The 23,480-nt window shown below is 44.4% G+C and overlaps 2 protein-coding genes across 5 annotated transcripts; both read left to right on the forward strand.

Moving 5' to 3' along the window:
* The first annotated feature begins 3,670 nt into the window (after window positions 1-3,670).
* LOC145349837 (gamma-crystallin S-1-like) lies at window positions 3,671-7,362 on the forward strand. Of its 4 annotated transcripts, none has more exons than XM_080198416.1 (3): window positions 3,671-3,688; window positions 6,135-6,381; window positions 7,094-7,362. In XM_080198416.1, exons 1-3 carry the CDS (start codon window positions 3,671-3,673, stop codon window positions 7,360-7,362), a joined length of 534 nt encoding a protein of 177 aa, XP_080054542.1. The 4 variants fall into 4 exon arrangements, with proteins under 4 accessions (XP_080054542.1, XP_080054543.1, XP_080054541.1 ...); XM_080198417.1 differs by lacking the exon at window positions 3,671-3,688 and adding an exon at window positions 5,122-5,136; XM_080198415.1 differs by lacking the exon at window positions 3,671-3,688 and adding an exon at window positions 5,122-5,136 and having other exon boundaries at window positions 6,135-6,377; window positions 7,087-7,362.
* A 5,387-nt stretch (window positions 7,363-12,749) lies between these two features.
* On the forward strand, window positions 12,750-15,388 carry LOC145349839 (gamma-crystallin M2-like). Its single transcript, XM_080198418.1, has 2 exons — window positions 12,750-12,869; window positions 15,113-15,388. Exons 1-2 carry the CDS (start codon window positions 12,750-12,752, stop codon window positions 15,386-15,388), a joined length of 396 nt encoding a protein of 131 aa, XP_080054544.1.
* Window positions 15,389-23,480: the final 8,092 nt, after the last annotated feature.

The raw sequence follows: 23,480 nt of genomic DNA on the forward strand, positions 1-23,480 counted from the left end.
GATTGGGTGTCACGTAGTGGAATTAATATTTAGGTGGGTTGTTGAGAAAACTATAGAATCTGTTTTGGTTACATTTGTCATTTACTCTGTGGTGTGATGTAACTGACCACAGTTCATCAGTTAGTTAATATATACTCAATGTTACCTTACAAGATTCATATTGTAAATTATGTTATCTTTTTGAACTTGTCTAGTAAATTCAGTTTTTGTTTGTTCAAAACCTGTGAAATCTTGTGGCTTTATTTCGAAACTAGATGTCTTAAATCTCACCTTTTCCATAGTTAGAAACAAGTGTTACTGCTCCCTATTCAGATTCCCTCTCCCATGTCCTGTGGTCTGGGCAAGGATTGTAACAATAGTCTATACCATCACATTCCAGGTTGCAGTATGGCTCCTGTGTGTGTGCCCTGGGTTTCACACAGGAATTATTAGCCAGGTGATCAGATAGCGAATGTCATCCAGTGGGCAACCTTTGAGTTGCCGCTAAATCAGTCACGGTCAAATGCAGTTGGCACACTGGAGAAGCACAGAATGAGGGCATCAAGGCAGCTGTTGTTTCACCATGTGCTCAGGGTGTTACCAAGGTAAGCTGCTGTGTCTGTAGCTTGTTGAAGCCATTACTATTTATTTACAGCTGCTACGAACATGTTGGGAACTCTGCACAAGGTTGGACCTTCTGCGTGCTGTGGACTTCTGCTACTCAGTCATGTGATGTTAAACCATCATTACATTACCATCATGTGTTCCACATGTGCTTCTCTTTACTTGCCAGCTGTTAGGACTCAGACATTTAATCTTCATGAACCTTAGGTTGATTATAGCACAGGAAGAGGCCATTCGGCCTGACATGTCGGTGCCTACTCTACATATGAACAACTCACCTAGGCACACTCCGCTGCTATTTCCCCATTGCCCACACACAATTCAAAGAGTTATCCAATTCCCTTTGAAAGCCTTGATTGAAACTGCTTCCACCACCCTCTCGGGTGCAGCTTTCCAGGCCATAGAATCATAGAACCCTACAGTGCAGAAAGAGGCCCTTCGGCCCATTGAGTCTGCACCGAACACAATCCCACCCAGGCCCTATCCCCATATCCCTACATATTATACCCACTAATCCCTCTAACCTTGCATCCCTGGACACTAAGGGGCAATTTCTAAGCGTGGCCAATCAACCTAACCTGCACATCTTTGGACTGTGGGAGGAAACCGGAGTACCCGGAGGAAACCCACACAGACACGGGGAGAATGTGCAAACTCCACACAGACAGTGACCCGAGCCGGGAATCGAACCCAGGACCCTGGAGCTGTGAAGCAGCAGTGTGAACCCACTGTGCTTCCGTGCCGCCTTAAAGTGGTCCTAACCACTTGCTGTGTGAAAGAGTTTTTCCTCCTGTTGCTGCTATTTCTTTCACCAACTCCCTTAAATCAGTGTCCCATTGTTCTCCATCCTTCCGCTAATAGTTTATCTCGATTTCTCATGATCAGGAACCTCTCTATCAAATCTCCACTTAACCTTCTCTTCTCTAAGGAGAACATTTCCCATCTGTACACATGGCTGAAGTTCCTCATTCCTGGAAATTTGCTAGCATATCATTTTTGAAGCCTCTAAGGTCTTCACGTCTTGTCTAAAGGATGGTGACCAGAATTCAACACAATACTCCGATCGAGACCAAAACATTTTGGTCATGTGACCCTCTGAGATAGGTGGACTGGCCATGCTAATTTGCCCCTTCCTGCCCCAGGATGTGTAGCCTACAGGGTTTAGCAGGGTAAAAGGGTATTTTCACTGGAAATTCAATGCAATGTACTTGTGATTTATAAGTTAACATTCTATATGTGGGGTAATGGGGTTAGGGAAGTGGGGAAGGCAGTGGGTAAGATGTTCTTATTGAGATTTGGTGCGAATGGTAGGCTGAATGGCCTCTTCCTGCACTGTAGGGATTCAATGATTCTATGACTAGCAATCATCTTTGGAGTTCCGTCAGTATGTTTATGGATGGCATTTCGTAGAAATTAGTGACCACAAACCTCAACTGGGCCCATTTAAGGAAGATAAGGCAATTCCTCCCATATCTTCAGTGGGGGTCCAACACTGAGTTCATTCGCCAGCTGCCAAAGAGTAAACTTTTCAGCGTAGGTCGGGCTCACACATCAAACCCAAATTACACATTTCAAAGCCTCATTACAGGAAGGATGTGGAAGCCATTGAAAGGGTGCAGAGGAGATTTACAAGGATGTTGCCTGGATTGGGGAGCATGCCTTATGAGGATAGGTTGAGGGAGCTCGGTGTTTTCTCCTTGGAGAGACGAAGGATGAGAGGAGACCTGATAGAGGTGTATAAGATGTTGAGAGGTATAGATAGGGTGGACTCTCAGAGGATTTTTTTCAGGGCTGAAATGGCTGCCACAAGAGGACACGGGTTTAAGGTGCTGGGGAGTAGGTACAGAGGAGATGTCAGGGGTAAGTTTTTCACTCAGAGGGTGGTGAGTGAGTGGAATCGGTGCCATCGGTGGTGGTGGAGGAGGATTCCATAGGGTCTTTTAAGAGACTTTTGGATGAGTACATGGGACTTAATAAGATAGAGGTTACAGGTAAGCCTAGTAGGTAGGGATTTGTTCAATGCCACTTGTGGGCCGAAGGGCCTGTTTGTGCTGGAGTTTTTCTGTGTTCTAAACTTTTTCAGTGCCTTTCCCTTACCCGAAAGTATACGGCCTCTGAGAGTACCACAAGAAACGTTCTCCGTACATTGCCAGTGTCAGTGCAACAGGCCAAATTTTGAACCCAGAAAGACCCCTGATTATCTTGAATTAAGCACATGGCCCTCCACAGCTGGCATTACGATAACAGGTCTGAGTTATTAAGGACAATCTTAGGTAAGAAAAGGTGAGTTAAATTGTGCGGTTGGTGTATTATTAAGGGGAGCAAAGGTGGAGATTTCCATTTCCACTAGAAAGTTATTGTTACAAGAGTTATATTGTGCTCATCCTGTGGTGACAAAGGTGAAGATGCTCGTGCACTGTTACATGTGATGGCCCAAGATAGCTATCGATATAGAGAGTCTGATGTGTTAAGCAATGTGACCAATGCCAAATGCAGTAGAAATTGCCATCTGTGGTTCTAATATACCCTTGGTAGTGGCCAGGATGCCCATGGGTGCGAGGACACATCAGTTGGCCCATTCATGGACACCGTGTTCCTTCCTCATTGTAGATGCAGAGTACAAATGGTGGGAAATACACAAATTAATGTCCACAGCCTCATCAGCAACGGTCAAGAAATTTCCACAGACATTTGTCACACACGAGTTGCCTGAGGGGCCAGTATCAGATATTGGGACCGCATTCACTCATAAAGAGCTTCAGCATTTCAACCAAAGTTGTCCTACATATTCAGACTGTTCCCTATCACCCTGCTTCAAATGGATAGGCTGAGAGAACCATCCAAACATTCAAAACCATGATGACGAAACAGTCACCAGCCCCTCTACAAAACAAACTGGCCCGTTTCCTGATCACCCACAGAACATCTCCTCATGTCACCACAGGTTTTACACCTACCAATCTCCGAATGGGCAGATGTATTCGAGCAAGGTTGGATCTGGTATTTCTGAATTTGGCGAGGAGGGTGGATGCAAAACTGAACACACAGGAGAAACAAATTGACAAAAATGGAGAGAATATTTAAAGTGGATGATTTGGTATCTGTAAAGAACTATGGTGCTGGTCTGAACTGGAACACTGGAAGGGTCATGGTCAGAACAGGTCCATGGATGAAATAGATGTCCATGGGAAAAGGACGAAGAAACACCCGGACCATTTGGGAAGGAGAGAATCACACACAGAACCAGTGGGGCAGTCTGCCCCTAGTATGTCCGTCAATGATATTCCTCTGGGTGTAAATAATACAGCAACAAGCTAACCCGAGAAAGAGCCAAATGATGTCCTAGTGGGAACTGGAGAAGTTTCTGCACTGACGCACCTTCGCAGGTTGGGACTCACCCACTGAGGTACAGACCTAAGCTCCCTCTATTGCTGGAGCAACTGCTAGTGAATTTTGATGTTTCCAAAGGATCAGGAAGCTCTGGGACTGGTTTACCTGATAAGGGACTGTGATTGAGATCCATTCATTGTGTAATATTGAGTAGTTGAATTGTTATTGAAAAATGTGAAAATCGGGAATATAAAGTGGGGAGGGATGTGATAATGTGTCCCTTTAAGGGGCAAGCTCTCAGAGGGTCATGTGACCGGTTGGTTAATTAACCTGGAGTGTGTGAGTCCTGTAGCTGAGAGTAGATTTTCTTTGCCAGTTAGGAGTCTGGTGTTGTGGAATGCGGTAAACTTTATAATACGCTCATTACGTAGTTACTTACTTTAATAAACAGTTCATTTCTTAAGCTACTTGGTGGCCACCCTACATTGCAAGGTGCTCAACTTTAGCAACTGTTTTCTCAACCTGATCTTCAATGATTTATGCACATGCACCCCCAGATCCCTCTGCTCCTGCTGATGATGTGAATTCTGGATTTTACACTGCCTCGCTACGCACTTCCCACCAACTAATCACATCATTAGTTTTTGAAATAAATCCCATCTGCCACAAAACGCACCCATTCCATCAGCCTGCTGAAAGTTATTTGAAGTTGAATGCTACCCTTCTCGCAGTTCACAATATTCCCAAGTTTTGGAATATAGTGTTCAATTCTGGTCGCCACACTATCAGAAGGATGTGGAGGCTTTGGAGAGGGTCCAGAAAAGATTTACCAGGATGTTGCCTGGTATGGAGGGCATTAGCTACGAGGGGAGGTTGGAGAAACTTGGTTTGTTCTCATGGGAGCGAAGGAGGTTGAGGGGAGACCCGATAGAAGTCTACAAGATTATGAGAGGCATGGACAGAGTGGATAGTCAGAAGTTTTTTCCCAGGGTGGAAGAGTCAATTACTAGGGGGCACAGGTTTAAGGTGCGAGGGGCAAGGTTTAAAGGAGATGGACGAGGCAGATTTTTTTACAGAGAGTACTGGGTGCCTGGAACTCGTTGCCAGGGGAGGTAGTGGAAGCAAATACAGTGGGGACTTTTAAGAGGCACCTTGACAAGTGCATGCATAGAATGGGAATAGAGGGATATGATCCTCGGAAGGGTAGGGGGTTTTAGTTCAGTCAGGCAGCATGGTCGGTGCAGGCTCGGAGGGCCAAAGGGCCTGTTCCTGTGCTGGAATTTTCTTTGTTCTTTGTAAAATTGTTCACAGTATCCTCGGTGAGGTCTAACGAGTGCCTTGTATAGTTTTATATAAGTCTTCGCTCTTTATTTTTTGTTCTTTGTGTCATCTACAAGTTTTGAAATGATGCCCTATACACTGATGTTCAGGTCATTAATATTGATCAAGATAAGTTACTGTTCTAACTCTGTTGCCTGGGGAACCCCACCATATATCTGCCTCCATTGTGACAAAGGTCATCATTACTCTCTATCTCCTACCACTTAGCTAACATTGTGCTCCAACAGCCACTGTCCCTTTCACCCCATGGTCCACAATTTTGCTGACAAGTTTGTTATGTGGAACATTATCAATGAAAACCTCAAATAATGAAAAATAACATTGGAGATGGGGTTTGAAAATACTAAAGTAGTAGTTATCAGGGTAACAACGCAGTCAGGGCAGGTTTTACTTTTTCTCTTTTGCTTCATTTAGAAACCGAGCTGGCTGGGTGGATTTTGGAAATAAGTTTTTGAAAATGGATTTTGTAACCATTGCTGTTTGAAAACAGTTGGAATGTGGAACGCACGATGGACTCTCCCTCTTTGTTTTCACACCTCAATGAAAATGAAGAGAAAGCAAAGTGAAGAGAATCAGTGACATGTCAAGCAACATGTCAAGTGATGTGTTTTGTTCTCTTTTTGCTGACGTTCAGCACCAAATCATTAGAATAACAAGAGAACAGAGTCGAGTGGTCATTTTGTGCAGCATATATATACCACACTGTAGAGCATGTTGCTGTGTTAGATCAGTTACTCATCTAACTGTGAGATCAACATGGCAAAGGTAAGAAGCAGTGTGATTTTGTACAGGATGTGTGAGTTCTCGATCACTCTCGCTGGATTCTCAAACTTATTCATTTCTCTTGTCTCTTTCCACAGATTATCTTTTACGAGGACAGGAACTTCCAGGGTCGGCACTATGAGTACAGCAGTGACTGTCCCGACCTGTCCCCTCACTTCAGTCGTTGTAACTCCATGCGTGTCATGAGTGACTGGTGGGTGGTGTACGAGAGACCCAATTACATGGGATACCAGTATGTTCTGAGCAGGGGAGATTATCCTGACTACCAGCGCTGGATGGGATTCAATGACAACATTGGCTCATGTCGCACCTACCCATATGTAAGTTGGCTGTTTACAGATTCTGCTCAGACTGAGGGTGAGGAAATGTTCATTGTACAAAGTAGTTATGTTTAGGGAGTTACTTAGTTTGTCATTTGTAATAACAGTAAATATATACAGCAGAGTTTTAAAGGTTTTAATGAGCACTGGTAAACATTGGAACTCATTGTTCTTCAAAATTGGGTCAAGGCAATTTTTAGGCAGTGGGAATCCAGAACCACCCCCGTGTAGTTTATTATTTATTAGCATCCTGCCTTCAGCAAGGTACAATGACAATGATCACAGCATCTTGGGAAAGGAAGAAAATCATTCATACATTCCCGAGCGGGCATTGTCCAGTTGTCAATGGCAAATTATCACCTCAGGGAGAAGCCCGACATGAAGACAATACAAAGGTTAATAATTCCTTGATCCACATGGAGAAGATATTATTAATGTGAAGCCAAAAAATAATAACCTGACATTTATATATAATAAACAACCCCCTGTCTGCGTGGGTCTTGTATTTAGTGTGCTCAGTATTTCTGTTTTAACTGAATGCTATTATTTAGAAGTTGCAACTGGTAATCACAGAAGTCAGAGATCTTGTTCATGTTGCCTCAGCTAATTCTTATTGTTAATAGGCTAGTCCCTGCGAACACATTTTTATTACCTCTTTCCCATGTGTAATTAATACTACATTACAAATATGTTTTTATTTCTATTCCAGTACCGAGATGGAAACTACAGGATGAGGATTTACGAGAGGCCTGACTTTGGGGGACAGATGATGGAATTCATGGATGACTGTCCCTCTGTCTACGATCGTTTCCGTTACCGTGACATTCACTCCTGCCATGTGATGGACGGTTACTGGATCTTCTATGAACATCCCAACTACAGAGGCCGACAGTACTTCATGAGACCCGGAGAATACAGGAGATACAGTGACTGGGGCGGCTACAACTCAACTATCGGATCTTTCAGACGCATGAGGGATTATTAGAATATTCATACAAATACGGTTCTGTTTTTCGACCATATGTCAGCAGAATAAATATACATAACCTCACTGCTTTTTCTCTCAACGGATTTGTGTTTGGATTGCCAGAGAAGTTTTCTGTACAATTCAAATGTTGAACGTGTTGGTAAATAATGATAAATGGGTACAATAACTTCTACATGTGCTCAGGTAGAGAACAATTTAATTTAGTTTATTTATTAGTATCACAAATAGGCTTACATTAAGACTGCAATGAAGTTACTGTGAAAATCCCCTAGTTGTCACGTTCTGGCGCCTGTTCGGGTACATTGAGAGAGAACTTAGTGTGGCCAATGCACCAAACCAGCACATCTGTTGGACTGGGGGAGGAAACCGGAGCACCCAGAGGTAACCCATGCAGACATGGGGGAGAATGTGCAGACTTTTCACAGACAGTGACCCAAGCCAGGAATCGAACCCAGGTTCCTGGCGCTATAAAAAGGTACTATGTCACCCTTATTAGGGCACATATGGGATGGTTCTCCCACTATACACCCTCGCCGGGCTTTTACTGCCCTGCCCGCCATGGGAATCGGAGCAGGCTGGGCGCGGACATTGGGAAGGTCCGTTGTCCTCAGGTGGGTTTTCCTGGTCTCGGGATGAATGAGGTGGGAAAATCCCGTCCCTGTCTCACTGTCCATTTCTGTGAAAATTCCTCACAAATTACCTCCATGATCTTGACCACTTGATAATCAATTTTCATCAGAATACAAACACACCTCTGTATGAAATGGGACTGCCCAGGGGGTCAGAAACTCTGAATCTGGTGCATGGAAGCCAAACAATACAATTGTTAAATTTGTTTAATCACAACATGAGGGCAGAAAGCATTGAAAGTTTCAACCTCTGTATGAACACATGAGGAACTGATGAAAAAAGCTTTACTGAACGTTAAGAGCTTAATGCATGTGGTATCATGCGCCCTTTGACCTTTTCTTTGTTCGCCCATTTTCACCAATATCTCCAAGTCCAGGACCTTTTCTGATGTTAACAACTTTTGTCCCAGCTCATCATTACAAACCTGGACCACGAAACCCAGTAAAGCCCTGGCTTGTTCTCCATGTGATAGAAAAGTCTCCGAGACAGGGGTGGTCATTATTAAAGCTCGGGGACAGGCTTCCCCACCACAAAAAATGAAATTGTGCCCCCCCCCACCTTGACCAGGGACCATCACAAATCCCTCACCAAAGAAGAGCATCCACCGCCCCCCCCAACACACAATTAACAGGTAATTACCCCCACACCACACAGGCAGGAGGATGACTGACCCAAACCCTCCTTCCCCCTCAGAACCAACCCCCCCCCCCCAAAAACAGGTCCCCTTCCCCCCAAACATCCTATTCAATCCCCCTTCCTAGGGTAGCACACTCTGGCCCTCTGCACTGCCCAGTGCCTGGTGGGCAGTGCCAAGGTGCCCCTTGGGCAGTGCCAGGGAACCAGGCTGTTGCTTCCAGTCTGGCAATATCCAAGGGGCACCCCCCCCCCCCACAAAACCCAACCCCCTGGGGGAGCCTCCTTGGCCTTTGCTCACTCCAGTTGGGTCAGGCCACCTGATTCCCTTTAGTGGGGAGCAGTTGCAAAACCCACTGGAGCGAACCACTCCTGGCAGGGGGGAGGAAATGGCAGCGGGTGCAAAGACTTCAGTCCTGGGCCCACTCATGAAATGGAAAATCAAATTCTAGTATGGAAATCAGCTCTGCGCCAACGCCATAAATCCGAGCCCCAGAGATGCGTGGAGGCCATGGCTCCCAGTGGGGAGCCCACTAAATAACCTCTGCTGATGTCTCCCAGCCTGTTGTGAGAATCGCCCCCTTTATTTTGACTTTGGGATTCTCCTTGACCATGCTTGCTAATGACATTTCATGGCCTCTTTTAGCCCTCCTAATTCCGAGTTAAAGTTCCTTCCTACTTTCACCGCACTCCTCAAGGGCTTCATCAATGTTTAGGTGCCTAAGCCTACTGAATATTTCCTTTTGACTAAGCTTACAATTTCCCTTGTCATCCATGGTTCCTGAATCCTTCCATTTCTATCCTTTATTTTTGTGGAGATATGCCTGTCCTGCACTTCAATCAACTGGTCTTTAAAAGCCTCCAACACGCCAGATATGGATCTGCCCTCAAATAGCTGCTCCCAATTACACATTTCCTAGTTCATGTCTAATTTGGGTGTTATTGGCCTTCACTCAATTAAGTACCCTTATCTTCTGAGGGCTACCCTTGTCCTTTTCCATGAGGAATCCTTATGGAATTATGGTCACTTTGCCCAAAATACTGCCTCGCTGAAACATCGATCTCCTAGCCTGGCCCATTCCTCAGTACTAAATCTAGTATGACTTATTTGATTTATTATTGTCAAAGTGTTTATTGATTGATTTATTTTATATACAGTGCAAAGTATTGTTTCTTGCGCGCTATACAGACAAAACATAGAGAAAGAAAGGAGATGGTGGAGAACTGTAGTGTTACAGTCATAGCTAGTGTGTAGAGAAAGATCAACTTAATACGAGGTAGGTCCATTTAAAAGTCTGATGGCAGCAGGGAAGAAGCTGTTCTTGTGTTGGTTGGTATGCGTCATCAGGTTTTTGTATCTTTTTCCCTACGGAAGAAGGTGGAAGAGAGAATGTCTGGGGTGTATGGGGTCCTTAATTATGCTGGCTGCTTTTGTGAGGCAGTGGGAAATGTAGACAGTGTCAATGGGTGTGAGGCTGGTTTGTGTGATGGACTGGTCTTTATTCACTATCCTTTGTAGTCGATTGCGGTCTTGGGCAGAGCAGGAGACATGCCAAGCTGTGATTTAACGAGAAAGAATGCTTTCTATGGCGCATCTTTAAAAGTTGATGAGAGTCAGAGTGCACATCTTGTGGGAAGAAACCAGGGCACCCGGAGGAAACCCATGCAGACACGGGGAGAATGTGCAAACTCCACACAGTCACTCAAAGTGGGACTTGAACCCAGGTCCCTGGTGTTGACGAGGCAGCAATGTTAACCACCGTGCTACTCTTCTGTTCAAGATCTCCAAGGTAGGTTTGCAATCTCACATTATTGTTTTCAAGTTGCCTCTAAGAGTTTGGTGCCGTCGGGTTCCATCTATAATTTTCCATGAGGAGATGACAGCATCTCCCTCTGATCAAAGAATTCTGTGCACCGCTGTCTTTTCTCCTTTTGTCCAGTTTTTAATGTGGTCCATCAAATCCTCTTCAAACTTAGCCTTTTATTTTTGAAGATCTTTCACCTTCAAAAGTCACCAGCACCAGACTCTTTTCCTGCTGCCCTCGGGAGATATGCAACTAAAATTTCATCCTGATCCTCGTCATTGTTTTCTACACCTTGTTTCTAGGCCTTTTGACTAAGGTGAAGTGTCAGATCAAAATGGGCTGTAAAGCCTCATACAGTCAGCTTGTTTGTCTCCCTTGTGGGAACCTTGGATTGGAGTATATTGGAATCTGAATTTGATTTTTGGAGCAAGTAAGAAATGGATAAAGGCACAATACTGCGGATGCTGGAATCTGAATCAAAAACAGAAAATGCTGGAAAATCTCAGCAGGTCTGACAGCACCTGTGGAGAGAGAGTACAGCCAATGTACGAGGGCTGCTCTTGGATGTTTCGAGAGTAGCCTAGTGCTTCACGTCGTTAGTGTACGCTTAAACTGGACCAGATGCTGGGCACCACGACAGCTCCGTGACTATCACTGTTTGCTGTGCAGATACATGCATTTGGGCCAGTGTCTGTGGGAGTTTGCGCATTCTCCCCATGCTTGCATGGGTTTTCTCTGGGTGCTCCGGTTTCCTCCCACACCCCAAAGATGTCTGTTAGGCTGATTGGTGTAACAAATTGTCCCTAAATTAGTCTCCCCTCAATCTGGTTTCCAATGTGGAGTGCCATAAGCATAGACAAGGGTCATGGGTGGAGAGGAGACTCACAATGTTGAAATGGTGGCGTGGGCTCGTTGGGCCGAAGGGCCTGTTTCCTGTGCTGTGCTGTTCTTTGTTCTTTTGAGACTGGATTACCCTTTATCAGAGATAAAAGCAAAGAAAATCAGAACAGGTTCATACTATGGGGGTTGGGGGGGTAGAATTGGGCAAAGGGAATGTAAATGATGATGAAGGGTTGGAAAAAGGTGCTAAAAGTGTCCATTAACTTATCAGAATGTCTGAATAACAGAACAGAGGTACAGAGCTAAGGGACCACCTGAGGAATGTGGCATTGCCCTGAAGTGGAAGTGGTGGGGAATATTGGGGAAAGATAGAGCGAGAGTGGAAAAACGGAAATGAGAGTGAAGGCTGGCAGAAATGGATGAATGAGATGAAAAGAAGAAATGAAAGGAAGTAAATGGAAATGGGGTGAAGGTGGTGGGGGGAGATCATGCTCTGAAATTGTTGAACGCAATGTTCAACCCGGCATCAAGAAATGGATTTGGGTTTGCCCAATCCATCCTGAGGGTTGGCTTTGGAACTTTAAGAATGGAATAAAAGATTAAGTCAAAAAATCTTCCTGTTGTTGACACGTCTATTCCAATATTCCCATTTAGTTGCTCCGAACATGAAGACAAAATGTAGGCAATACATTTGCAAGCACGACTCTGTTTAGAATACATGAAACAAGTACGATCTGAGTTGTGTTAATGAGCACCATGCACAATGTAACTGTACATGAAGGCTACAGTGAGATTAATGCCAGCCACAATGTCATGACATGACAGGTTTTGCGAATGGATAATTGCACTATCCCCATCTCATTATATATTGGCCACAAGGTCATAAACAAAGGTACATTATCTGGATATGTATGTCTTCATCTTCAGCGATTTCAGAGCAGGACCACGATGTCACAGCAAATTATTAAAATAGGCCTGGGTGAAACAGGAGCAGTGACTGTTCCAGAAATGCTTTATTCAAACAACAAGCAAGAGGCAGAAAGGCAAATGGAAAAGAATCAATGACACATCAAATGTCTATCAGGTGTTTAACTACAATACATACAACATGCCTTTTGTTGAATTTTGCTGATTTTTCAGGATCGCATCTTTAGAATAACAAAGTACGGGACAGTGAGGCATTTCTGCCTCGTATATAAATACTGTGTGAAGCAGTGAAACATTGTCAATTGGTGGACCAACGGCCAACTCAAAATGGGAAAGGCAAGGATAACTGTGTTTGTACGTGGATTCTTTATTCAGTATCTCTTGATTTGAGGAATTATTAATTTCCAGTTTTATCTCTTTCCACAGATTATCTTTTACGAGGACAGGAACTTCCAGGGTCGGCACTATGAGTGCAGCAGTGACTGTCCCGACCTGTCCCCTTACTTCAGTCGCTGTAACTCCATCCGTGTCATGAGTGACTGGTGGGTGATGTATGAGAGACCCAATTACATGGGATACCAGTATGTTCTGAGCAGGGGAGATTATCCTGAGTACCAGCGCTGGATGGGATTCAACGACAACATCAGGTCATGTCGCACCTACCCATATGTAAGTTACTTTTGATAATTTGTGTGTTTCACTCTAATGAAGGACTAGAAAATAGCAACTTGCTGAATATGTGTGTCATCATAGAATCATAGACTCCCTACAGTGTAGACTGAGACCATTTGGCTCATTGAGTCTTCACCGGCCACAATCCCACTCAGACCCTTTTCCCGTAACCCTGCTAATCCCCCGACACAGAGTTCATTTAGCACGGCCAACAGTACATCTTTGAACATAAGAACATAAGAAATAGGAGCAGGAATAGGCCCTCCAGCCCTTCGAGCCTGCCCTGCCATTCAATAAGATCATGGCTGATCTGTCGTGTCTCAGTTCCACATTCCTGCCCTCTCCCCATAACCCTTAATCCCCTCTCTTATCAAAAACCCATCAACCCGCGTCTTAAAAATATTTAGCGAGGCAGCCTCCACCACTTCAACGGGCAGAGAATTCCAGAGATTCACCACCCTTTGAGTGAAGAAGTTCCTCCTCAACTCCGTTCTAAACCGCCTCCCCTTTATCTTGAGGCTGTGCCCCCTAGTCCTATTATCCTTTCTGAGTGGGAAGAGTCTCTCCACCTCTATCCTATCCATCCCATTCATCATCTTATACGTCTCAATGAGATCTCCCCTCATTCTTCTAAACTCTAACGAGTACAAGCCTAGTTTATTCAGCCTCTCCTCATAGCTCAACCCCCTCAACTCCGGCATCAGCCTAGTAAACCTCCTCTGCACTCCCTCCAGGGCCAAAATATCCTTGAGTAAGTACGGCGCCCAAAACTGCACACAGTACTCCAGCTGCGGCCTCACCAATGCCCTAAACAGTTGCACCAAGACCTCCCTACTTTTATATTCAATCCCCCTCGCTATGAAGGCCAGCATCCCATTCGCCTTCCTGACCACCTGCTGCACCTGCAAGCTGGGTTTTTGCGACTCATGCACAAGGACCCCGAGGTCCCTCTGCACCGTCGCCTGCTGCAGTTTTTCGCCACGTAAGTGATAATCCTTCCAACTGTGGGAGGAAACCGGCGCACCCGGAGAAAACCCATGGAGATACGGGGAGGACGTGCAAACTCTACACAGACAATGTACTAAAGCTTTAGCGGGAATTTTCCAACCCAGCCTGGAAGTGGTGGAGGGTTGATTGATGTAAAATCAGTTCCAGGATTGCTAAAAGTTGGGAAAGGCAGATAGAATCCAAGGAATCTTGTGTAGAATATAGCATGGACTAGGAGGGCGGAATGGTCTGCACATCTACCGAGTGCAATAAACAATTTTACAAGAGCTATTTTTAACTGGAGGGCTAGTGGTTAGATTGGAAGTTTACAATGTAAAAATATCTCCTGCAGTGAGACATAGAACTCAAACATTTAATCATTTACCCCAATGCTTCGACTAACTACAATTTAAAAATATCATATTCATATTGTGGAAATTTTAAATAATGAAACTGAAAACATCCTTTCTGTATGAGTCCATATAGAATCAGTGAAAAATTTATTGTTCTAAACATTTCTCTGTTTTTCTGCATCAGAATTCTTTTTTAGCCACTTGGTGGTTTCCAATAATAGCCAATCGATGTCCAAAGATGTGCAGGTTAGGTGGATTGGCCGTGCTAAATTGTCCCTTACTGTCAGGTGGATTAGGTTACAGAGATAGGGCTTAGGTGGGATTGTCTTCAATGCAGGCTCGATGGGCTGAATGGCCTCCTTGTGTGCGGTCAGGATTCTGTGATTCTGTGAATAGCTTTCTGAATGGATGGTACCAAAGTCACTTGCTGCTTACAAACAGTATCTAGAACATTGGTTCCCAATCTGTGGTCCGCAGGCCACTGTATACTGCAAGTGGTCTATGGAAAAAGAACAGAATTAGGTGTACCTCGTAGGTATCATAATTGATTATGTTATTATTCACAATGCAACTTGCTTCACAAACAACCCTCTACAATATAAATGGCAAAGTATACATGACTGTGCCTCATAAACTATTAGAAATAAGCGCATTTTTAATGCCTGCTGATATTGAAGTTTGACTCCCGCCAGCTATAGGCTATGTAAAGATTAATGTTCAAAAATGGCTTCTTACATTGTCGCCTGCAAAAGCTTTCGATGTTGATCTGTGGTACAGATAAAGAAAAAGGTTGGAAACCACTGATGTAGAACATTCTCTAAGCCCTCCTCCAACCAGGAGGCTGTGTTTTGAGACACTGAAGACTGTTAGTTTTATTACAAATATTTATCTCAATTCCAGTACCGAGGTGGAAACTACAGGATGAGGATTTACGAGAGGCCTGACTTTGGGGGACGGATGATGGAATTCATGGATGACTGTCCCTCTGTCTACGATCGTTTCCGTCACCGTGACATTCACTCCTGCCATGTGATGGACGGTTACTGGATCTTCTATGAACATCCCAACTACAGAGGCCGACAGTACTTCATGAGACCCGGAGAATACAGGAGATACGGTGACTGGGGCGGCTACAACTCAACTATCGGATCTTTCAGACGCATGCGGGATTTCTAGATGGTTGCTTTAAGATACCTTCTTTTTTCTGAAATATTCGAGAGAATAATAAAAATCCTCTTCTTTATACCATCTTGTGTTTTTAATCTCTGAATTCTGAAGGAAATTGCACGGTTAACAATGATATCTCTGAGCACAGGCTATTTTCATTCAAGTGAAAAAGGAGTTTTGCCCTGAATATTTGGTGAACTGAGTTACTGAGAAAGGAATTGAAGATCTAAGATACTAGGAATAAAAGTTCCTTCACTCCAGTGAAAATGAAAGCTGATCAATTCCTTATTTACACTGTTACAAAGCAGATGTGGATCCCCCCCTCCAAAAACTAACACTTAATTACCCGAAGAGGAATACCCCTGACTATAATCTATAAAAAGTGAGTGTGAAATAGTGCAATCTGCTCTTCAGCAACTTTTAGTGGTTAAATCAAGGTAACTCCCTGACACTCTCTCTAAAGTGAACAAGTTAACTAAATTATTAACAAGCCAAATAAATCCCTTCTAACTGTTAACTATTTCTGAACAAAACAAGATTCTCATGGTATGCTGATCCAATAAAAACAATGCCCATTCATTAACAAAAATTTAGAATTTGGTCACTCTTTAAATTACAACCAGGTTTTGTATCGTCTGGAATTTTCTGGGCCTTCTCTGTTGATTCTTCTGTCTGGAACTTCTTTCTTCTTCCTCCTTTCTTCTTTGGTACCTTTGCTTTCTAGATGGTGCTTTGAGTTGAGAGTTGTGAGCTATAGCGGGTGGTAGTTTCTCTCTCTCGTTGTCCCACTGACCCTTCTTTTATACCCGTGATGACATATCAATATCCCCCACAATAGGATTGGCCCTAGATTGCCAAAACCATCAGATTTAAATTTAATATGTTATTGTATCTAAGTGCCTGATTCAAACTATATGGCCAAATTCAAAAATTTGTTGTCTGGGTAAAACTGGCCTTTTGACACTAATGTTTCAGTTTGGGTTCTCTATGTACTTATAGTTTTTTAAAAAATCGGTAAGCCCAGATAAAGCACTACCTTTTAGCAGAACCATGCAATGCTTTTCCCCTTTGCATTTTACAGTTTTTTATAATTTTAAAAATCCCAACTTCGTAATAACATGTATTGAAAGCTGGCAAAAAAATACATAAAGGAAAAATGTAAAGCTCATTAAACCTGGCTTCACACAACTTCAAAAGAATGTGATTCCTTGGAACTTAATCTGTAGAAGATCTACTGTTTTTGAGGGCTTTTGTAAGGCCAATTTTACCAGCAGCCATGCAAGCAAGAAACTTCACTTCGACATCAAAATGCCATGTGGCAGAATTTTCTGTCCTCCCCACTCCCCCCACCCCTCTCATGGTGGCATGTTTTGCAATTATGGAGGTGGATCCCGCCATTGGCTAGTGGCGGGATCTTCCAGTCAAAGAACAAAGAAAATACAGCACAGGAACAGGCCCTCCGGCCCTCCAAGCCTTCACCGACCATACTACCCGACTGAACAAAATCCCCCCTACCCTTCCCGGGACCATATCCCTCTATTCCCATTCTATTCATGTACTTGGCCAGATGCCCCTTAAAACTCACTATCATACCTGTGAGTTCCAGGCATCCACCACCCACTGCCTCGTACGTCTCCATTAAACCTTGCCCCTCACATGTTAAACTATGCCCCTTCCACTCTGTCCGTGCCCCTCATAATCTTGTAGAATTCGATCAGGTCGCCCCTCAATTTCTGTCATTCCAGTGAGAACAAACCAAGCTTCTCCAATCTCTCCTCATAGATAATGCCCTCCATATCAGGCAACATCCTGGTAAATCTTTTCTGTACCCTCTCCAAAGCCTCCACATCCTTCTGGTAGTGCAGCAACCAGAATTGAACTCTATATTCCAAGTACGGCCCAACTAGGGTTCTATAAGATTGCAACTTGACTTGCTAATTTTTAAACTCAATGCCCCGGCTGATGAAGGCAAGCATGCCGAATGCCTTCTTGACTACCTTCTCCACCTGTGTTGCCACTTTCAGTGACCTGTGTACCTGTACACCCGGATCCCTCTGCCTATCAATACCTTTAAGGTTCTGCCATTTACTGCAAATTTCCTATTTTTTTTAGACCTTCTCTAAAGGTCTAAAAGAATTTTGTAACAATTTCTCTACCCAAGTCTCTGACTGATCTATATCCTGCTGTATCGTCTGATAGTCCTCATCATTATCTGCAAATCCACCAACCTTTGTGCCATCTGCAAACTTATTAATCAATCCAGTTACATTTTCCTCTAAATCATTTATATATATTACAAACAGCAAAGGTTCCTGCGCTGATCCCTGAGGAACGCCTCTTGTCCCACCAACGTCAACAGTTTTTTTCCTTGGCTTGGATCTTCTGGGGAACCCACTGTGAGAGGTTGTCATTGGCAGGACTGGAAAATCCTGCCGGTAGGAAGAACTGGAAAATTTAAGCTGCTGCAGATGATGAGAATATATTATTTTTACAATAATACCATAAGATACAGGAGTAGAATTAGGGTATTTAGCCCAACAAGGCTGCCCCACCATTTGATCATGGCTGATATGTTTGTCAACCTCATTTGCCCACCTATTCCCCGTTAGCTTTGATCCCCTTACCAATCATGAACCTATCTAAAATAGAGGATCCATCTCCCCTCCCTATGTCTAGGTCCAACTATGATCACACTACCATCTACCTTTCATTGTTCTGTTTACTAGTTTGATGTGACTTCAGCAAATGTGTAATTTAGAACAATATTGTATGTGACAAAAGGACACTGATTAGTGCACAAAACCAAGAGTGGGCTTCAACCCTGGTTAATAGGCATCATTCTCAACAATATGGTAATGATGTCACCAAATAGATTTGGACAGTGATAAAGGCATACACACTTTGATGTATGGTCTGGAATCTAAGCCACTAGCAATTATCCATCCACACACATTTACACACTCCGTTATAGTTTAAACAACTGACAAAGTTAAAACAGTATGTATGTCTGCATCTTGGCCAGTTTGGGAGTAGATACAGGTCATTACACAGAACTGGAAACTTGCACCACTGAATGATGTGTGATGATAACCATTTGGGAAATGTATAGCATGGAAGCATAGTATAGGGAGCACAAAGAGTTCCGATGCATTGATGTCTTCTGTTGATCCATGATGGAGGGGATTTGTCCAAAAGGGTTTGCACCACAATTCTTCACCCTCCTGATGGAATCTGGGGGTTGTGTGGGCCTCGTGCGCACATCTTCCTCATCTGGTCCAAACTACAGCCTCGTCCTCTGCAGCTGCAGATTCCTCAAACCTAATGCCTTCATCCCCTTCAATGTCCTTCTCATCAGCTCTTCTATGTTGGCACCTGACAAGTCCTCCCCCCCTTTGTAGTGGCAGGTTGTACAGTGTGCAGTGATCCACTGAGACCCTCTGGGGAGTGTGCCAGAGTGCTCCACATGGCATCAGAATGGCATCGTTAAGATCCCTATGGTTTGCTCCACCAGTGTTCAGATGGCAGCCTGAGATTCATTCTGCCTTCTCTCTGCAGGAATCTGAGGCTAACACTCGAGCTTCGGAGTGATGGGTGAAATGAAGTCGCTTAAATACCATTGTGAAACATATCGTTCTAATCATACATTCCTGGGAAGAGTTTTTGTAATGAGATGCAAACATATTGAAATGTCACTCCTGATGTTCCAGGGCGGAAAATCATTAATATCTGAGTGCACAATCACAACCTAGTTTTAATACGGCATAAACCCAGGAGGCGATGCTTTCCACTCTCACCTGCCATGAGTGGGAACGGAAAGCCCAAGCGATAGAATGAGTCCAGCACGGGAAGAGGCCATTCAGTCCATTATAATCATGCCAGCTCTCTGCAAGTGCGAATCCGTTCTTTCACTTCTCCCACCTTTTCTTCATATCCCCGCAAAACGCTCTCTTCAGGTAATGCGCATGTTGTGATATGATGTACAGGAAAGGCAATGATCTAGTGGTATTATCACTGGACTATTAATTCAGAAACCTGGCTAATGTTCTGGGGACAAATCACTCTGCGACAGCTGGTGGAATTTGAATTCAATTAAAAATACAGGGAATTAAGAATCCATCGATGACCATGAAAGCATTGTCGATTGTTGGAAAAATGCATCTGGGTTACTAATGTTCTTCAGGGAATCTGCCGTCCTTACCTGGTCTGGCCTACATGTTTGAGTTGATTTGATTTATTATTATCACATATATTAACATATAGTGAACAGTATTCTTTCTTACGCGCTATACTGTTCATAGAGAAGGAAACGAGAGAGTGCAGAATGTAGTGTTACAGTCATATCTAGGGTGTTGAGACAAATCAATTTAATGCAAGGTAAGTCCATTCAAAAGTCTGACAACAGCAGGGAAGAAGCTGTTCTTGAGTTGGCTGGTATGTGACCTTAGACTTTTGTATCCCTTTCCCGAAGAAAGAAAGTGGAAGAGAGACTGTCCAGGGTGCACGGAGACCTTAATTATGCTGGCTGCTTTGCCAAGGCAGGAGGAAGTGTAGACAGAGTCAATGGATGGGAGCTGGTTTGCGTGATGGACTGGGCTATGTTCACAACCTTTTGTAATTCCTTGCAGTCTTGGGCAGAGCAGGAGCCCATACCAAGCTGTGATACAACCAGAAAGAATGCTTTCTATGGTGCATCTGTAAGAGTTGGTGAGAGTCATAGCTGCCATGCCAAATTTCCTTAGTCTTCTGAGAAAGTAGATGCATTGGTGGGGCTTTCTTAGCTATACTGTTGGCATGGGGGGGACCAGGACAGGTTGTTGGTGAACTGGACACCTAAAAACTTGAATCTCTCGACCTTTTCTACTTTGTCCCCGTTGATGTAGACAGGGGGCATGTTCTCCTTTACACTTCCTGAAGTCGATGACAATCTCCTTCGTTTTGTTGACATTGAGGGAGAGATTATTGTTGCTGCACCAGTTCACCAGATTCTCTCTCTCATTCCTGTACTCTGTCTCATCATTGTTTGAGATCCGACCCGTTACAGTGGTGTCATCAGCAATCTTGAAAATCGAATTGGAGGGGAATTTGGCCACACAGTCATAGGTGTGTAAGGAGGTGTACAGAGGTGTATAAGGAGTATAGTAGGGAGCTAAGAACACAGCCTTGTGGGCACCGGTGTTGAGGATGATCGTAGAGGACGTGTTGTTGCCTATCCTTACTGATTGTGATCTGTGAGTTGGGAAGTTCAGGATCCAGTCGCAGAGGGAAGTGCCAAGGCCCAGACCACAGAGATTGGGGATGAGTTTTGTGGGAATAATGGTGTTGAAGGTTGAGTTGTAGTCAATAAATAGGGGTCTGACATAGGTATCCTTGTAATCTAGGTGTTCCAGGGTTGAGTGCAGGGCCAAGGAAATGGTGAATGCTGTGGACCTGTTGTGGTGGTAGGCAAACTGTGGTGGATCCAAGTAGTCTGGAAGGATGGAATTGATTCATCCCATGACTAGCCTTTAGAAGTACTTCATAATGATGGATGTAATTCCAGAGCCACAGCCATATTGTTGACTCACCACTGCCCTCCAAGGGAAACTAGGGATTGGTAATAAATTGGCAAGTCATTTTGCGACTTTATAGAACCCTAGTTAGGCTGCACTTAGAACATAGTGTTCAATTCTGGTCACCTCACTACCAGAAGGATGTGGAGGCTTTGGAGAGGGTACAGAAAAGATTTACCAGGATGTTGCCCTGGTATGGAGGGCATTAGCTATGAGGAGAGGTTGGAGAAACTTGGCTTCTTCTCACTGGAGCGATGGCAGTTGAGGGGAGACCTGGTAGAAGTCTACAAGATTATGAGAGGCATGGACAGAGTGGATAGTCAGAAGTTTTTTTCCAGGGTGGTAGAGTCAATTAATAGGGGGCATAGGTTTAAGGTGCGAGGGGCAAGTTTTAAAAGAGATGTATGAGGCAGATTTTTTGCACAGAGAGTGGTGAGTGCCTGGAACTTGTTGCCGGGAGGAGGTAGTGGAAGCAGATATGGTAGTGAGTTTTAAGGAGCGCCTTGACAAGTACAGGAATGAGATGGGAATAGAGGGATATGGTCCCCGGAAGGGTAGAGGATTTTAGTTAAGTCAGGCAGCATTGTTGGTGCAGGCTTGGAGGGCCGAAGGGCCTGTTTGTCTGCTGTAATTTTCTTTGTTCTTTATTCTTTTCTTCTTTATGTGAGGTATCCGGCTTCCACTCCCTCCCAGGCAGCACATTCCAGGCCGTTACCATCTTCTAACTGAAAAGATTTTTCCTCAAATCCCCCCTGGATCGCTAATCCCTCACTTTTAACTTGTGCTCCCTCATAACTGACCCTCCAACTAAGGGTTACAGCTGCTCCTTATCCACTCTGTCCATGCCCCTCAGTCAGGTCACCCCTCAGTCTCCTCTGCTCCAGAGAAAACAACCCAAGCCTATCCAGGTGGGTTTTCTTGAGAATGGTTTCATGATGATATTAGACTTTTAAAGAACAAAGACCAACACAGCACAGGAAACAGGCCCTTCGGACCAACAAGCCCACGCCTCCATTTTAACAATTTTAATTCCAGATTTTTATTGAATTCAAATTTCACCATCTGCTGTGGTGGGATACAAACCCAGAGCATTACCCAGCGTCTCTGAATTGCTAGTCTGGTGGCAATACCAGTGCCTGACTCCATTGCTAGATTATGTCCAATGGTCCCAGACAGCCCAGATATCAGAATTATATTTTCATTTACCTGACCTGTCTGTTACCTGAAAATTTCAGTCATCACCATTTAACTTTGTGAATTCAAGGAAACGTAATGCTAATTTGTGTCACCACTCCCCATATAACTTCACCCTTGGAGCTCAGGTAACATTCTGGCAAACCGATTCTGCCGTCTCTCCAAAGCCAGTTTGGTCTTCCTGAGGGCTAATGCTCAAAATTATTCATGTTGCTCCACATGTGTGCCTGGATTCTCCAATCTTCACTACCAGTGTGAACGAAGAATTTAGCACTCAGCCAAAGCTCCGTTCACTGCAGCGGGACTGGAGAATCCTAGCCGCAAGGCGGGGTCAGAGAATTCTGGGCACGATCTCGCCAAAACATTGTGTGGATGGAGCATTAACTTCTACCCACTGTTTTTTTTTAGTCCTCTGGATATTCAGACCATGGGCCCAATTTTACCATTCTAAGTGCTGGGCGGACTTGAAATTGGGAGTGTTTTAGATCTGACGTTTAGACCCGTTCTCAGTCGCCTCCATAAGCATTCTGCCTGAAAAAGATCAGCGATTGTGAATTGTGCTGCAGAAGTCTGTGGGTGGGACTTACAGCACCCGAAATCCTGCAGCTCCGATCGGCGCCTCCAACTGCAAATGCTTACCAAAAGGAGATAAAATGCTGCTCCCCACTTCCCCCTCACTGATCACAGACAGAGTGGCAGTGGACCCCCCCCCACTTCCCCCTCACTGATCTCAGACAGAGTGGCAGTGGACCCCTCCTTCCCCCTCACTGATCTCAGACAGAGTGGCACCCTTCCTCCTCACTCAGCTCAGGCAGAGAGATCCACCCTCCCCTCCCCCTCCACCCTACAGTTACCAGATAGAGTGACCCGCCTCACCCCAACCATGCACCCTCCCACACAAAGCCCCCATCTCCTCCATCCTTCACTTCCTGCCAATTAGAGTAACTCCCCACCACCCTTTTCCTGTACTCCTGCCATTCAACCAAATTCTGAATCAGGCCAATTGTTTGCTTACAATTATTTGAACGTCAGCTTTGATTAACAGTCTTATTTGAAGGATTTTACAACTGTTGGATATCCATATTAATAAAATCCATAGATATTTCCCTGACCTTTCTGGGGAGACCATGCAGATGCTACGACAACGGATGAATGAACACCGCTCGACAATCACTAGGCAGGAGTGTTCCCTTCCTGTTGGCGAACACTTCAGCGGTCACGGGCATTCGGCCTCTGATCTTCGGGTAAGTTTTCTCCAAGGTGGCCTTCACGACACACAACAGCGCAGAGTCGCCGAGCAGAGACCAATAGCCAAGTTCAGCACACATGAAGACGGCCTCAACCGGGATCTTGGGTTC

This window comes from Carcharhinus amblyrhynchos, chromosome 11 (assembly GCF_965287045.1).
Source record: "Carcharhinus amblyrhynchos chromosome 11, sCarAmb.v2.hapA, whole genome shotgun sequence".
Classification (NCBI taxonomy): Eukaryota; Metazoa; Chordata; class Chondrichthyes; order Carcharhiniformes; family Carcharhinidae; genus Carcharhinus; species Carcharhinus amblyrhynchos.

Bases quoted from the DNA above. Each gene is read 5' to 3' on its own strand.
- LOC145349839 (XM_080198418.1), top strand. From the start codon at position 12,750: ATGTATGAGAGACCCAATTACATGGGATACCAGTATGTTCTGAGCAGG. The intron at 12,870-15,112 runs GTAAGTTACTTT...TCTCAATTCCAG, and splicing joins CATGTCGCACCTACCCATAT to TACCGAGGTGGAAACTACAG.
- LOC145349837 (XM_080198414.1), top strand. From the start codon at position 5,602: ATGGGGTTTGAAAATACTAAA. The intron at 5,623-6,134 runs GTAGTAGTTATC...CTCTTTCCACAG, and splicing joins TGGGGTTTGAAAATACTAAA to ATTATCTTTTACGAGGACAG. The intron at 6,382-7,093 runs GTTGGCTGTTTA...TCCAGTACCGAG, and splicing joins TCGCACCTACCCATATGTAA to ATGGAAACTACAGGATGAGG.